At 36.3% G+C, this 18,135-nt stretch overlaps 1 protein-coding gene across 4 annotated transcripts; it reads right to left on the minus strand.

The window, feature by feature from the left end:
- Positions 1-4,806: 4,806 nt before the first annotated feature.
- Positions 4,807-17,212, minus strand: LOC133288179 (mitochondrial inner membrane protease ATP23-like). Of its 4 annotated transcripts, none has more exons than XR_009748340.1 (7): positions 17,065-17,212; positions 16,328-16,449; positions 15,770-15,907; positions 15,586-15,669; positions 6,064-6,203; positions 5,229-5,391; positions 4,807-5,132 (listed from the first exon to the last, which is right to left on the minus strand). XR_009748340.1 is itself a non-coding variant. In XM_061485885.1 (6 exons), exons 1-5 carry the CDS (start codon positions 17,153-17,155, stop codon positions 6,069-6,071), a joined length of 570 nt encoding a protein of 189 aa, XP_061341869.1. In that variant the 5' UTR covers positions 17,156-17,212; the 3' UTR covers positions 5,377-5,394; positions 6,064-6,068. The 4 variants fall into 4 exon arrangements, 2 of the variants coding, with proteins under 2 accessions (XP_061341869.1, XP_061341868.1); XR_009748339.1 differs by having other exon boundaries at positions 4,807-5,148; XM_061485885.1 differs by lacking the exon at positions 4,807-5,132 and having other exon boundaries at positions 5,377-5,394.
- Positions 17,213-18,135: the final 923 nt, after the last annotated feature.

Below are 18,135 nucleotides of genomic sequence, written 5' to 3' on the forward strand. Positions count from 1 at the left end.
TAATTTTATTGAGGATGTTCCTAATTGGCCAAAACCTGTACCAGCCATATGCATACACTGTGATAGCCAAGCAGCTATTGGAAGGGCCAAGAACGTCATGTATAACTGTAAGTCTAAACATATACGTCGTAGACATGATACCGTAAGACAACTACTCTCGAATGGAATCATTACAATTGACTATGTTAAGTCTAAAGAGAACATAGCAGATTCGTTAACCAAAGGGATTCCTAGAGAATTGGTTGACAATTTGTCGAAAGGAATGAGTTTAAGGCCTATCAATTGTTGATCATTGTGGTAACTCTACCTAGATGAGTGGAGATCCCACGAACTAGGTTCAAAGAGACAACTAAGTGATATTCAACTGTCAAGACACTGTGTAGTTTTTAAACTCATACTCATTCATATAACAAGACATTGTATTTATGAGGGTAAGCATTTAGGCTTTTTTTTAATCTGTTGTGTTCAGATGATGTATAATGAGTTACATCACAAGAAATTACCTATGTGAGTGTGAAGTGAGGGCCGCTTCTATGAGAATTTTTCAAAGGTTTATTCTCTAAAACACTCGCAGAACCAGATAGGTGTCCCACGGCCAAAATGGGCACAACAAAGGACCAATAATGCTAGGATAAGCAATTGTGTGACTCCTAATGTCTAGGTATACAATAAAGGTCGACGGTTCAAGTCGCCCAGACCACCTATTGACCGAGTATATCCGATGGGTTTTCACTAGAGAAGGTTCAAAGGTAACTCTACCTATCTCGATGCAGTTGTTTCTCGTTGAGGAAATTACACTTTGCATTTATATTCTTTTGCATTTTTTGTCACGATGAATTGACTTCTTATCCATGTAGGGGATTGTTAGAATTTATGTTGAAATTGTATAGACAATCTATTGGTTATGAATAAGAAGTGGGTTAAGGAAGAAAAGAGAAAAAAGAAGTTGAAGGGGTGTGTGGGTTTAAGAAGTCCCACATTGGACAACTAGTAGGAGGTGAGAGAGTTTATAAGCTCTCACCTCACACTCCTAAGTTTTCTCTTGGGACACTACACATTTTGTGGAGGGGAGAGGAGCTAGGCGGGCTTGGGTTCACAACACACACATGCGCCACCGCTGCCGTCTCAGATCGGTTCAGTTCATACGTGTGTGTAAAAAAAAAAAAAAATTTATTAATTTATTTTTTAATTTTTTGTCCAAAATTCCCCTATGACTATCTGTTACTTCCCTCCAATTTTTCCAAAACCAAACGTTTCTACCCGCCAATTTTTTGAGAGTTTTGAACTGAACCGGTTCTTACCTTTCGCGAACCGGTCACCGGTCGTACCCGTTCGCGACCGTCAGTCACGGCGATTCGCCCCGGCAGCGGTTCATTGTGACCGGTCAGTATCTATAATAGACTTTGACACCTTCAGAAATTTTATCCAATTTTCTGCACTGTTACTCTGCCAGAATTTTTCCTTCTTCCGGTTTGCATCCTCCTTTCTGATTTTCGGTGTACTTTCCTCTGGCATATTGTTGTGTTCGTTTGGGCTGTCGACTGGTAGTGCCGCCACTCCTCAGACGAAATCTGTTTTATCATGGGAGACACTTGTCCATCAACCTTTGGCATCAGTGAGGGGGCAAATTGTCTTAAGGAGACACATTTTGTGGGCTCGGATTTTTCCATTATTCTGCATACATTCATCTGTCTGTTCCATTATACTGACATCAAGTAAGTCTGTTCTAATTTTCATAATTGCACTGTGTATGATAATTCTGATTATTAATCTCCTCTGTTGTATACATGGGTTCAAACCTCTTAGTGATTTAATATCACTCACTGTCTTCAAATAACAGGAACAACATAATAATCACCTTGAAGAAACGTATCCAATCATATTTTTCATTTACAATTCTGTCTCTCTCTCTCTCTCTTTTGAGAATAACGCTTACAACTAACTCCTTTAATCATATCAAATGCGGAGGTTTTCGCTATTATATCATGCTACCCACTTTGATAAAGAGACAAAATATAGAATCTCATTTGTGAGTAGTTAGATTTTTTTATTTTATTTTTTATAAACGAAGAAATTCTAAAACAAAGAAAAAAATTATTGACCACCTCTAAGACGAGGAGTGACTAAAGAGTTCGCAAACAAATACAGGATAAGACCGGGAGGAGGATCCAAACAAAAAAACATTCATCATCCATGTCTAGTTGATCAAGTAGAAAATTTGCCAGCCAATTAGCGTAGCATTTAGCCTCCAATTAGCGTAGCAATTAGCGTAGCATTTAGCCTCTCTCAGCGTGTGAATAAAATAAACTTGTAAATTGTGACTGATCATTGCTCGTATCCGAGACACCAATGATAGCTGACAAGCTTTCTAACTATGCTTAGTGAGCACAACAGAACTAAAATCGCTTGAAAGGAGTGAGTGATTAGATTCTAATTCATTAGATCTGACGATTTCATAAGCTTCCCCCGAAAATCGAATTTTTCAAGTACTCCAAATAATTAAGCAGAAATATATTATACTTCTATTATTCCGTAAGATGAATTAATTATTAATCAATAATATTTATCATTTGTTGAACAATTTAACTAATAATTAAATAATCAGTAATATGTCAGGCACGAACTTTTAGATGAAAAAGAAATAGGCATAAATCTCGTAGCATTAGCTTTGATAATTAATGAATCTCTAATACTTATTGCAAGGAAGTGAAGTTTATTAGCAGCTACACCCTTTGCAAATTTGTCTTAAGCTTCGACTTAATCCGTACGTAGTCAAGAAGCATGACTACTCATGAAATATTTTATTATAATAAAATATTTAAAATATCTTATTAAAATATTTAAAATATCACATAGTATCTAATTAGATACTTGTTGAAAAGAGGAAACTCGCGTTGTCCATAATATAATTCGTATGAAATATCTATAGGTCCAATTATTTGTATAATCTTCTGAGCTCAAATAATATAATGTATACATACATTTATTAATCTCCCATGCACATGACAAGACCTAACCAAATATATATTTTCTCCAAAGGTAGCATTTTTCTACATAATATACAAAGATGAATCCAGACAACAGTCTCTTTCTAAATAATTTTTTTTTATGCACAGAGAAGAATCTGATGCAAGGCAAGAATAGTGTGACATATTGACACTATCACAAGATGGTCCAAGCCAGCAGCTAAAATAATTCAACTTGAGAATTTAATAAGAGGAAAGTGACACAAACTGAACATGCCTGGTGCCTTTTGGAACATTATGGAAGCTGCTAAAGTTGATTGCATTGCATGCGCATCCTCAGTGATCAGCATTCAGAGTTCTTGGGATACAGATTGCATCGAGAGAGAAGACATTTTTACCTTTTTTTAGGGACAAGATATTTCTACCTTTGTTTAATGATTTTTTTGTTGCTTTTGGTCTCTCTCTTCTGATTTGGTCTATCCATGTTATTGTCGTTGCTTTTGGCGCCTTCTCTGATTTGGTCATTATGTTATTGTTTTTGGTCTCCCTATTATTTGGTCAATATATGTTAAGGAGTAGATTATATTTACAAATTTTTTGATTTATAAATTCTTACAAATTATATTATGTATTTCTGGAAAAGCATTTTTAACTGAGTCTTTTCTCGAAAATACAGAATTCAATTTGTAAATATAATATTTCTCCTATATTAGCATTCTCAATTTATTTTGAGGTCACAAAGGGAAGTTCCTCTTTCGGCATACGACGATCAAATTTAAAATTGATTACGTTAAAATACCAATAAAGTTAAAAATGTGATTTCTCTTAAGCTCATATGCAGCTAGATAGTATTAATTTGTAAGCATTTACATCAACAACAACTATTTAAGTTGTAAGGAATTTCTTTCTCCTTATTTAAAATCTCAAGTTTGAGACCTAGAAATGGAAAATAAAAAGTACTAGGAATTCGACAATTCTCTAACCAGATTAATTGGATTTGCAATAAATTGGTTGAGTAAAAAAATGGTTAATTAGCGCATTTGGAACGAACCAAGGCTAGAAACAGCACTAAACTAATCATTTGGTTTGACAAACCTTGCCAACATGATAAAGATGACTCCCATCGTTTCAAAATTCAAATGCAATAATAGGTTTTAGGCTCCATCTCTTAATAAAATCCAAAAACTTGGTAATAGCTTCTAAGATGCATTCTAGCGATTAAAATTCACGTTTACGTAGCACAGGACTGGAAGCCACACAACAAGCCAACTCTAAGAAATATGGGATATACTCATTAATTGTAGTTGGGTAGAATTAAATTGCAGTTATAAGAGGTGTAGCCTGTAGGGGTGTAAAATCACTCTTGTTCATTCATCTAAAAATTAAGTTTTTAGAAGAGTTAATTCATGACGTGGTATCAGAGTTTCTATAACTAAAGACTCGTGACTTTACCAAATAATGGTAGCTCAGTTGGACTAGAAAACTAAGTATGTAGGAGTGAGAACATGTATTCGATCTTCTTCAGTACCATTTTTTAGAGGAGTTTTAAGCCTTAATCTAGGAACCTGTCCCAAATCAGACCAGTCGCGAAGCGATAAACCAATTGGAATATCTTAAAAAAAAAAAAAAAAAAAACTCATGGCATAATGGTCCTATTCATTATCCACAGTATCCAGAAATATAATATGATATCATTCATGTACTTTTGCCTAACAACTTAAGTTTTAGGAGAGCTGGTTCATGACAAAATGCTGATTCAAAATTGCAGGTAGAAATAGGCATGTGATTTTCTTTCAAATTCAAGCTCAGAATTGAGAGACTGAAGCTATTCATAGTGGCACTATCGAAAGTCAACAAGGTAAATGGTGGCAGAGATGCATGATTTCATGAAGTGGAAACGCATGTGAACAACACTACTATAGCTATATAGAACACATTACAGCTCCATATTTTAATGAGACGAGTAACCTCTTCCTACAACGTTTTACGTATGAGGAAACAAACACGTGTGAAAAGGCTGAAAGAAACTTTGACATCATTAGGGATCTAACTTATTATGCACAGGCCTTCTTCTGCGAGGCACAGAATAATCCTCAGACCACAAGCTAGGAACCTGCTTTTGCCCTTTCTTGTGTTGCTGATCATGTTCATTTAGTCCCTCTGAACCTGCAAGCCAACCAATCTATGGCAATATTCATACACATATTGAACAGAATGAAACCAAAGTAAAAATAAAAATAAAAATTGTTAGTAAATATATACCTGAAAGATGGGGTCTTACAGAAAATGTTTGATACTGACTGAGCAAGATGAAGCAAAGAATCACTCTAAGCATCCCCACTACCTTCATTTTAAGCCTTCTTCATACTCTCTTTTACCTTCAACCCTTTATGTATGCTTCTAGCACTGACAGCAATCTTGAACACTGCTATTATATACAACAAAGATAGAACAAAGACTAGGTGTCATAGGTTAATGTGGCTCACGCTGATTTGTAAAAGGAAGACATCGTATGTTTGTGTAAGAGACATGTTTGGTCTACTTTTTGTTTCTTTCTAGGGAAAAGAAGTATCAATTTTTCAAAAATAATACAGCAATGTTGACTTGACCGCATGGTCCTTGAACTTAAATAAAGTCTCACGTTTACATGGTGGTAGGAAAAAAACCAAGAGTATTTTCGGCTCAATACCCCTCGTTATTTTTTATATATTGTATATGAATATCTGAGTACTTAGTTTTATACTCAAATACTCATACTGTACTATAAACTCTTAGATTAACTTATTCATTGGAACGAATAATAAATTTTGAGATATATCTAACTTATAATCATCATTACAAATAAAACAGTGCAATCCTCCCAAATTGAATTGAAGCCAGGCTAAATCAACAAAGAAAATTTTAGACAGAAAACAACTGCCATAATTATAGTGAACATTTAAATTCCATCTGGAGTTACAACAAATGAAGAGATCTCAACTAAAAATAAATAAGTCTTCGTTATGCAATTTGAATCACAATTGAGGTCACCTTAAAAAGTTCCTAGCCAAAGAATGGAACCTATGATTGCCATACTAAAAGCCAGTAACAACCATACAAGTTTTAAGGAGCTCTGTCAAAAGGCTCTGTATCATTGTAACAAATGTCCCACACAGCTTCCATAGACTCCTTGGCAGCTGCTCTAGAGCAAAAAGGATTTGCAGACAATGATGTCATAACTCTTCTTCTGATACATTCCTTCAAGTTGCATTACATTAATTCAGTATTGAACAAGTTACAGAAACAAAGTGTCTAAAGTCTAAAATATTGTACGCTGCGGAAACTAAATAGCAATAAATGCAATTTTAGCAAAATTAAAAACAATGACACTAGTGCTGAATAGTGACAAATGCATTACTCATCTGTAAAGAAAGACACATCAGATCTATAATAGTCTATCATTCCACCATTTACAAAAACTTCAGTAGCCATGGAGAGCATGTGATTTGAAGGATTCACAAGTTGTGTGAACATTAATAGACTGTCCATGTATCTTTTAGAAATCAACTCACATGAGGGTTTCCTTTTATTTAGTCTTATATTCTAATAATGCACAGAAACCTAAACCTAAGAGACTGACAACAGATGTAGCCTTAAATTCAAATTATGCTAGTTGTAATTAAAGAATTGACAACAGATGTAGCCTTAAATTCAAATTATGCTAGATGTAATTAAAGAATTATCACCGCATTCCTGTTAGGAGAAGAGTAAAACAAAGGATTTTTACTAAGGCAGAAGTCGTAACTTTTACATTCAAACAATAGATTTAAATTACAAAACTTGTAACTCTACAATAAAGACACTTAACATCACAATAAACTCACATAATTTCAGAAACTTAAAAACATAAAACTGACATTTAACGTTTGCTGAATTAAACCCATTAAAAACTAAATTGATTGCTGAATTAAACCCATTAAAATTAAACTGACACATAACTCCACATTTAACGTTTATTCAACAAAACTCTCCCGTAAACTTAAATGCTTCTGCCATCCTTCATGCCGATCAATTTCTTGTAGTTGTCAAGGAGTACCGTCGGTAGTGGTTTCGTGAAGATATCCGCGACTTGCTCTTGACTGGTCACGTGTGTTAGCTCCACATTTCCTTCCTTTACTTGATCCCGGATGAAGTGAAATCGGACGTCAATATGCTTGCTTCTTTCATGATTTACCGGGTTCTTGGCTAGCTCTATAGCCGACTTATTGTCAATTCGGATCACAGTTTGGCCGACTTGTTTTTCCTCCAGCTTGCTTAGCAAATTCCTGAGCCACATTGCATGACAAACACACCAAGATGCAGCTACATATTCAGCTTCACATGTCGACAGTGTCACAATAGGTTGCTTCTTCGAAATCCAAGTGAATGCCGTGTTGCCCATGAAAAACACATAACCAGCCGTGCTCTTTCGATCATCTACGTCTCCACACCAATCACTGTCAGAATATCCAATCAACTTGTATTTTGCCGAGCTCGAGTAGTGTAACCCGTGTGAAACTGTACCTTGAACATACCTCAGAATTCTCTTTACCGCCTTCCAATGTGTGTATCTTGGCTCCTCCATGAACCGACTTACTATGCCGACACTCAACGAGATATCCGGCCTCGTGCATGTGAGATAGCGTAGGCTTCCCACCAAACTTCTGTACTTGCTTGCATCAACACGGTCTCCTCCATCAAACTTAGAAAGTTTTGAACCGGGTTCCATTGGTGTTGAAACCGGGTTGCAATCTTTCATCTTGTACTTTTTCAAAATCTTTTTTGCATAAGCCTCCTGTGACACGAAAATTCCCTTCTCATTTTGTTTTACTTCCAAACCGAGAAAGAACTTCATAAAACCGAGATCTGTCATTTCGAACTCTCTTGTCATTGTGCTCTTGAACTCTTGTATCATCTTGGCATTGTTTCCCATAAAAATGAGGTCGTCAACATAAAGAGCCACAATTAACAAGTCTCCTCCATTTTTCTTGACATAAACAACATGTTCATATGGACATTGTTCAAGTCCATTCTCCTTGAAATATTTGTCAATACGAGCATTCCATGCTCGTGGTGCTTGCTTCAACCCGTAAAGTGCTTTCTTCAATCTCAGCACCTTCTTCTCTTCTCCTGCCTTCATGTAGCCCGACGGTTGTTCCACATAAACTTCTTCTTCAAGAACACCATTCAGGAATGCCGACTTTACATCCATTTGATGTATTGGCCATCTGTATTGAGCAGCCTGTGAGATGAGTAGCCGAATTGTCTCCATCCTTGTAACAGGGGCAAACACCTCGTCATAGTCAATTCCAGCCTTCTGCTTATAACCTTTTGCAACTAGCCGAGCTTTATATCGTTCTATCTCCCCTTGAGCATTAATCTTCTTCTTGAACACCCACTTCACTCCAATGGGCCGACTTCCTTTTGGTAGCTCGGCTAACTCCCATGTGTTATTTCGGTCAATGGCTTCTATCTCCTCATCCATGGCGTCTTGCCATTTCTTATCTCGAATGGCTTCTTCAAAACTTTTATTTTCAGAATCTGCAAGAAGACAAACAAAATGTACCTCATATATGTCTTGTATGCTCCGCATCCTGGGTTGTCGTACCTCGTCTTCATCATCAGAAGCTTCAGGACTTGCCGGGTTGATAATTTGTGTTGTGATTCCGTCTTCAAAGTTTATCTCAGATGAATTGCTCCAGTCCCACTCATTTGCTTCATTGAGCTTTACATCTCTGCTCACTATGACTTTCTTGTTGACGTGGTCAAACAGCTTATACCCCTTTGTTTTTTCATCATATCCAATAAAAACATATTTCTTGCTTTTATCCTCGAGCTTGGTTCTGAGCTGGTCCGGTATGTGTGCATAGGCCACACTACCAAAAACTCTGAGATGAGCCACTGAAGGCTTTTGACCGCTCCATGCTTCCTGTGGTGTTTTGTCATCCAAGCTTGAATGTGGACATCGGTTCTGCACATACACAGCACACTGCACAGCTTCCGCCCAAAACTCCTTCGGCATCCTTTTGTTCTTCAGCATTGACCGAACCATGTCAAGAATAGTCCGGTTCTTCCTTTCAGCCACGCCATTCTGTTGTGGTGAGTATGGTGCTGATAGAAACCTCCTTATCCCCTGTTCCTCACAGAACGACATAAACGCTGTTGAGGTATATTCCCCACCTCTGTCAGACCGCACCGATTTGATATAGCTTCCTGTTGCTTTCTCAATCATCACCTTGAACTTTTTGAACACATCAAACACCTCGGACTTCTCCTTCAGAAAGTAAACCCAAGTTTTCCGTGAGAAATCATCAATAAAGGAAATAAAATACTTCTTACCGCTGAAGGAACCCGGATTGATGGGTCCACACAAGTCGGTATGTATTAGTTCCAGAGGTTGCTTAGCCCGGAATCTTGCCATCTTCTGAAACGTGATCCTGGCATGCTTGCCAAGTACACAACTTTCACAAAACTTTCCTTCAAAGTTTATGTCAGGTAACCCGTCCACCATTTTTTTCTCTGCCAACTTGGTTAGACCACCATAATGTAGGTGACCAAACCGGAGATGCCAAAGTGACGCCTTATCTTCTACCTCGGCTTGTAAACATTCAACCTGTACACATTTCAAATTCAGTTTATACATACGATTCTTACCCATTTGAACTCGGACTATCATCCGACCTTGCTCATCTTTCAAATACAATACCCGGTCTTTCATAATAACCGAGTAACCTTTCTCCATCAGTTGACCCATGCTTAAAATATTGCTTTTTAGGTCGGGTACATAGTACACATCTCGAATTGAGCCAATTAACCCGTCCTTTTGTAGGAAACAGATCGTACCTCGGCCTTTTACCTCAACCTTTGAGGCATCCCCGAACGAAACATGTCCGGTTTCCACTTTTATCATCTCCTTGAAGAAGTGTTTATGTCCGCACATGTGGTTGCTCGCACCCGTGTCAAGATACCACTCCATGTCATCGTCAGGACTTCCTTCACTGTGTGTCATTAACAAGACACCATCCTTCATCTCACCTTCTGTGGCTAGGTTGGACGTCTCCTCCACCTTTTTCTCCTCTCTCCATTCTCTTGCGAAATGTCCGACTTTGCCACAGTTGTAACACTTGTCCGAGTTACAATCTTTCGCATAGTGACCAAACTTTCCACATTTGTGACACTCGATGTTTGAATAATGTGACCGACCTCCTCGTCGACCTCGTCCTCGTCCTCTCCAGTTTTGTTGATTTGACTGTCCTACCTCATCACCATACACTTCTTGACTTCGGCCTCGACCTCTACCACCACGGCTAGTACCTCGTCCACTGCGGCCACGTCCTCTACCTCGGAAACTTTGAGAATAGAGCATCTTCTCATCTTTAATTGTTGCTTTGGTCTGAAGTACCTGCTCAAGAGTTTCCTCCTTCTTCTTCTTTCTTTGTTCATGCGCTTCAAGGGAACCCGCCAACTCGTCAATGGTGAGTGTAGACAGATCCTTGGACTCCTCTATCGCACAAACCACGTTTTCGAACTGGTCTGTCAAAGATCTCAAGATTTTCTCCACCACTCTGGTGTCAGGTATATCTTCTCCATTCCGTTTCAACTGGTTCACAATTCCTTGAACCCGGGCAACGAACCCGGATACTCCTTCCGTGTCCTTCATCTTCATTCCCTCCAACTCGGCACGAAGGGTTTGAAGCCGGACTTGTTTAACCCGGTTAGCTCCTCTATAGACATTTGCCAAGATGTCCCAGGCTGCCTTTGAGGTCTCACAATTTGCTATCTTCTCGAACCCGGATTCGTCTACAGCTCGGAAGAGCATGAATAACGCCAGCTTGTCTTTTGCACGCGTCTCTTTCAACGCTTTAGTTTGAGCCGCTGAATAGCCTCCAGTATCTTGTGGTTCTACAAAACCTGCTTGAACATTCTCCCAAGCGTCCTGGGATCCGAGAAGAGCCTTCATCTGGATGCTCCAATTCTCGTAGTTCTCCTTCGTCAACTTAGGTAGTGCCATATCACTCCCCCTTTCCATAGCTCTGATACCAATTTGTTAGGAGAAGAGTAAAACAAAGGATTTTTACTAAGGCAGAAGTCGTAACTTTTACATTCAAACAATAGATTTAAATTACAAAACTTGTAACTCTACAATAAAGACACTTAACATCACAATAAACTCACATAATTTCAGAAACTTAAAAACATAAAACTGACATTTAACGTTTGCTGAATTAAACCCATTAAAAACTAAATTGATTGCTGAATTAAACCCATTAAAATTAAACTGACACATAACTCCACATTTAACGTTTATTCAACAATTCCTCGTTCTCATGATTCCTGTACATTTGCTATGAAATGATCAGTTTCAAGATATGTAGGTAGTGTAACAGTTGTTAAAATCGTAGTCCTAATCTTCCATGTGTACATGCAAGAAATGCAAGCACCAACTTCATCAATAGGCATCTAAGTACTATTTTAAACTGCAACATAGCTAATAGTGGACTGTCCATTTTAGTTGTTGCTAAGTGTTGAGATATATAAAACCATCAATGTAGCCTCACCCAACAACTTAAACTTTTGGGTTAAATTGGTTTTTTACATGGTATCAGAGCCTCATGTCTCGGGTTCGACCCTCGCCGCCCCCCACTTTCTCTTATGGAATTTCTTAGCACAGGTAGGTTAGGCCTGTTGCATCATCCACCTTTCAAGCCCAATAAACTCTCTTGTGAGAGAGCGTGTTGAGATATATAAAAATCATTAATGTAGCCTTACCCAACAGCTTAAGCTTTTGGGTTGAATTGGTTCTTTACACTAAGCAATCAATTATCCCAAAAACTTAAACTGTTAGGTGAAGGCAAATAAATGATTTTATATTTTTATATTACATTTCTAATATGACTTCTCATACAAGAGCTCATTGGGGTTGAATGTTAAACAGTGCATAGGCCCACATATTTTTGCTAAGAAATTTTACAATATTTATTAAAAGATTATTAGACGAATGAGAGCGGCAAGGATCAAACTCTAAGTAACTTGGTCAGAGAGGCCTTGATACCATGTCAAGCAACCAACTATCCTAAAAGCTTAAATGGTTAGATTAAGACAGATTAATGGTTTTATATTTTTATATTATATTTCTATCAGTTACCTCCATCCCACACTCCCTAGTCGGATTTAATGGGAAATGATTTTTTTTATTTCTATCAGTTGTTCTATAAAACAATAATATGAGATTATAGCCTCTATTTTATTATCATTTGCCCGTTTGAAACTAGAAAATTGCATTTAATATTCAAACTTTTTAAGATAAAAGAAGTTGTAGGGTTAATACAAAATGAGTGCAAAGGAGAGGAGGATAAATAAACAAACAAGATTAAAACAAAAGAGCTCTCTCTCCAGTCCCTTTGCATATCTACTAGAGACGTCCCCTTAAAGAGACTGTGTCCCAAAGAGCAGAGAGGCCAAAGAGAAACTTTTCCCCAAAGAGATTTGTTGGCTGTAAAGACATCTTAGACATATCACATGTGAATATTTCCCTCAAGTATATTTACATCATTTGAGAAACAAAAGTCAACTTGTCAAATAACTCCGAGAAAGAAAATATGTTTTTAACAAGTACAACTAATTAATTCAAACTATTGAGTGTATTTTAGTTTTTTCAAAACAAATTTAACACTGTTTGAACTTTCATAAACAAAATAGAGGAGTTTGTAGGTTTTAAAAGTAACGGGGCTAAAAGTGTGTGTTTAAGTTTGAGAAGGGGATATAAGTAATTTAATCTCATTTGCCAGTTGATCTCTAGATTGAAAAATAATTTGTCCAAAAGTTACTTGGCAGGTATTAGTGTAGACTCTCAGACTCTCTGCTAATTTGCTTCACTGGCAGGTAGTGAGATTTTTAAGTGGCCTCTTGTTTAGTTCGGTATCTGCTTGGGTGGCAATCCTATAGCTGTTTCATTTTGGAACCTAATTGTTGAGAATTAAGATCTCTAAGTGCCTAGACAATTATAAAGGACATTATTTTTCTCTAGGGAGTCAGAAAACACTTATTCAGGATGCCTTTCTATTACTTATATGTATTCCATATACTAGTGGGAGTTGCCATTACAAGGGATTTTCTTTGATTGGATGTTACGGCTGTGAGACATGATCATCTGCTGAGTTGAGAGTTGTATTGTTGACCTAAGAGGGAAGGGGGTACAAGTCATGGTAAGTTGGTACCTACGAAAATTGCTCTGGTGGGAAAATGACTGTGGTGATTTCCTTTGGAACCTATTTCCCATTAGAATCAGGTTATCCAAAATAAATATGGCTTAGACCAAAATGGGCAGGATGCCAATACAGTAGTTCAAACTTCTCATTTTAGACATTGGAAATTTATCTCACATTGTTACTCTACCTTCAATTCTTTGATTTCCTTGAGGGTAGAAAATAGTTCTCGTGTCAGTCTATGGGTGAACAATTAGGTAGGCGGTTCCTTTTCTAGATTTACTTTCGCACATCTTTACATTCCCTCTGCCCTATGCAACTCTCCCATCCACAAGTTCTGTAGTGTCCAAGACTTCATTATTTCGTGGAATGTTGACATTTTTTTGCAACATGAATGCTAGGGAATTTTCTACACTGGAGTTTCTTTTGGGTCTCCTTGACTCTATTCTTTTTGTCCTTTAGTCCAAAAAAAAAGATTTGTTCTCTTAATTCTCATGGAGTGTTTTTGTGCAAATCTTTTTTTCAATTCCTAACATATTCATTGAATAAAGCTACCTTTCTGCCTTGATGAGCCCCTTTGGAAGTCTAAAGCTCCCTCTAAGGTCAAATATTTTACTTGGACTGCATCGCTTAATAAAATTAATACCAATGACATGTTGCATGTTCGTAGGCCTGATAAGGCTATTTACCTTGATATGTGTGGTTCAAGCTCAAAATCAGTTCCTTGTCAGCTATTACATTGTTCTGCTGCTGTTTCTTTATATAATTCATTATTTGGCATTTAGGTGAATGTTGGGTGTGCCCTAGTCCTTCGAAAAATTTCTTATGACTAGCTTTAATGGTTTTGGTAGAAGTAAAGAAGCTAAATCTTTGTGACAATGTGCAATCTATGCTACACTTAGGTTCATTTGGTTGGAACAAATTCGTGTATCTTTAAGAAGATTTCGTTGGACCAGTAGCTGATTTGGGATAAAATAAGGCATTTGGCATAAGGCACATGGTCTTTTCAAGGGATTTTCCCTTACAGCTTTGCTTCATTGATGTTTTTTCTCTTTTTTGATCTTTGTTCTCTGTTCTGTGTGTTTTCTCTTTATGTTAAGGGGGAACCCTTATCCTCCTAACACTTTCTATATCTTCATCTAAATGAATTTCTTCTTTTATCAAAGAGGACAAAAAAGCTGCTCCATGTTTGATGCATAGTTATCAAATGCGGATTGCGGTCAATCCTCAAAATCGCTATAGCGTTATTGCGGGTTGCGGTTGCGGAAATAGCGGAAAAAATATATTTATTAAAAAAACAAATTATATGTGTATATATATATGTGTGTGTGTAACATAATAAATTATTAAAAAAATAATAACACCTAATAAAAATACAAATAATAAAAAAAATATAAAGATAAATAATAAAAAAAAATTAAAAATAAAGGCAGAGTTGACATGTTACCTCTTAGTAATAAGTGTCCAAACTTTAGCTATAGTTGTACTACCTTTAGTTGTAACTATACTTTACTGATTTACCAGATTTATCTTAGTTACTTTAGTGTTTTACCTTAGTTACCTTTTAATGATACATTCTTTTTTTTTTGGGATATAGAAATAGTTTTACCCACTGTTACTATAACCAAGTTACTTGGTTACCGTGACTTGTGAATCACTTTTCTGACAAATGTACTTTTCTTTTCTTTGAATAAAGATAGATCAAAATCTCTTTCTCTCTCACTTTTTCTCTTTCATCTGTTCTCTCTCTCACAGCTTCTCTTTTTCTCCTTCATATGTTCTCTCTCTCTCTTACTATTTCTCTCACTTTTTCTCCTTTTCTCCGTCATCGGCTCTCTCTCTCTCTCTCTCACACACACACACTCAAAGCTTTGCTTCTTCGTTCATGGCTTCCACATTGAACTTCAATACTATAAGAGAGAAGTAGAGAAGGGAAGAAACGAGCACGATAAAGAAAGCAAGAGAGGCAGAAGAGAGACACACAACAGAGAGGCAGAAAGAGAGAGTGGGTTAGGGTTAAAACCATAAAAAGACACTATTGCGGCGAGATTTGGCCGCAAATGCGGCCGCTATTGCGATTTGGTGCAGCGCAGCGCAGATGGTTGCAGCGAAGCTCCGCAAAGCGCAACTGGCACGGCTTGCGGCGCAATAGCGCCGCTATTGACTACTATGATTTGATGTTAAAATTACTAACGTACGTCTGAAATAATTTTAAAACTTTTGAGAATAAAGCCACTTTTGAATACTTTATCAACTCTAATAATACTTTCCTCTTCACAATTAATCTCTAGATATTTTAAAAAATAACAAAGTAAAGCTGCTGCAGGTTATTCTCACAAAATATTCAACTAAAATACATGGTTTGTATAAATGGAGGAAAGAAAGAAACAACATACTTGTTCATGCCCTTTTATTTTCAGAAAACCTCGTAAAAGTTCCTGTTTGTAATGACAATCACCACTTAGATGACCAGCTCGTATCTGTTTCACATAATAAGTTGACAAATAGTGATTATAGGAGGCTAAGATATAAAACTCCAACAAACTTAATATGGGTAAGGGCACATTGTTGGATAGGAACCTCACTACAAGCATGGTGAGCACAATTAGTCCAATTCAAGTTTGCAGCACGACAATCATCAAATGCATGAATTAGCTCATGAATTATCACTCGGTTAACCTCATCTTGAGATTCTGTCTCATTACTGCATACAACTATCTGAGACAAAGGCACACCAAAAAAAGTAGAAAGATAACTTCAGTAAATTGCAAACCGTATCTTACAATCAAAGGAAGCACTGAACACAAATATTATTCAAACACTCATCGAGAATATAATTAATAGCTTATTTTCTTCACCAAGCGCGCAAATTAAATCATCTTCTTTTAGCCAATGACGACTGACTCAGCTTTCTCTAAATACCATACCACCATACATAAGGAATGTGGCAATCACTTCTCTCCTAAAATTTTTTGTCCCCCAAAAAAATAAAATAAAAAGGACAGATATAAATTTGAATGTAGAGGCCAAACACAATTATAGCATCAAGTTCTCAACTTCTCATTAGGGGAAAACCAGATATAAATTTTTCCATCAAAAAGAACAAAACAGGAAATAAATAAACAAAGAAAAAAGTACCCCTTCACCACGAGTGTAACCACCAGCTACTTTCTGCTCGCAGTTAACAGCTTTGATGAAATTGTCTCCTATAAGACACCCAGCTTTCTCTAAGTGTTCCCTCAAGAACTTCACCGTTGGAGCTGACAAAAAATAATCAAATAACCCCATAAAGTAACACAAATTAGAATTAGGAAAAGCACCACAACGAGCCCTATGATAAGCTAGAATTGATGATTGTTAAAGTATAATATAAACCATTAAAAAGGCTATCATCTAATAGCTTAAAATTTTGAGTTGAATTGATTCTTTACACGGTATAAGGACCGTAAGGTTATAAGTTCAATCCTCATCGTCCACCATTTTTTAGTAGAATTAAATAAGCATAAGAAAAATAAAAAACAAAATAGTCCATGCAATATCCATGATTCAATTTCAAAGAGCTTTTGCATGTAGCTGTGTTAGAAAATAATATAAATCATTCAAAAAATCATCTAACAACTTAAACTTTTGAGTTGAATTGGTTCTTTAATCTAATCGAGGCAAATTCCACTTTTCAAGGGTGAAATTATGAGCTATTTTTTTTTTAATAATTTGTACACCCTATAAGAAATTGAAGTTTAAGGATGCCATGAGTAAGAAAAAGGGAATTAGAATGAAGGGGCTGTGATATCAAAAAACCATAAACGGTAGTAAGATCTGGGACATTAATGAAAATGGAACAGTAAATAATATATTCTAGGAAAAAGTTGACATACACTGGAGACTGTTTTGAATCATGCGTTGGCACTCCTTCACAGTTGTGCCACCATCGCCGGCAGAGTCAGAGGAACTGAGATTTTCCGTCATTCAGATAGGGGACACGGTCACGGAACAGGGCTTTATTGTCTTTCCGTCTACATAGGAGTTTCGATGTCATGTTGGGCATTTTTAAGTATGTTTATAATTAAAAGGGAAATAGGTCAAAAATCCCTATGTTTCTCTCGTAATCATTTATGGATATTTTTCTTTTTTTTGGTTTTATATTTGGGATAGGATATTGTGACAACCAAATAATGTTACTACTAATGTTATTACCACATCTTAATCGTTGATTTCTGCTAATCAACGATTATCATTTATTGCAAATTAATAATTAATTAATGAGTTTGATTTGAAAAATGATAATCGTTGATTAGTGGAAATCAACAGTTAAGATGTGGTAGTAACATTATTTGGTTGTCACAATATCTTATCCCTTTATATTTTACATGTCTTTCGATTTTCGTGCTGACATAGGTTTTACACATAACTTTTTCTAATATATGGGTCTCATGTGATTTTTGTATCTATGGCATAAGAAGACTCATATCATGTAATATGAGAAGTATAAAACTTTTTTTTTTTTAGCATTTACCCCTACAATGTTTTTCATCCTATCCACCTTATAACTCCGAAAAAATTAAATTAAAGAGGATCATTGTAGAGATCAAGAATTTTATACTAAAATATATTTTTTTATCCAACTCTAATTGAATAGATAAGAATTTTATACTGCAATGTTTGATCTAAAGGTGTTAGAGATAAGTAGGTAGAATAGATATGAAAAAATATAGACATAATATCGTATCTCTAAAAAGAATCACTACCCTAGTCACCTTTTTCAACTTCTTAAGATGAAAATTTCATAGTGTAGTACTTTTTTTATCCAACCTCATAGTATATGATATATTGTTAATTTATTATAATACTAAGGAAACTAATTAAACGTATATTACATGTTCAAACCCTTAACTCGAATTTAACTTAAATTGAACTCTTTTTAATTTAACTCAATTAGCTCCTCATTT

The sequence above is a fragment of the Gastrolobium bilobum genome, unplaced genomic scaffold (genome assembly GCF_033153095.1).
Source record: "Gastrolobium bilobum isolate Gb01-03AN ecotype WA unplaced genomic scaffold, APGP_CSIRO_Gbil_v1 utg7961, whole genome shotgun sequence".
NCBI lineage: Eukaryota > Viridiplantae > Streptophyta > Magnoliopsida > Fabales > Fabaceae > Gastrolobium > Gastrolobium bilobum.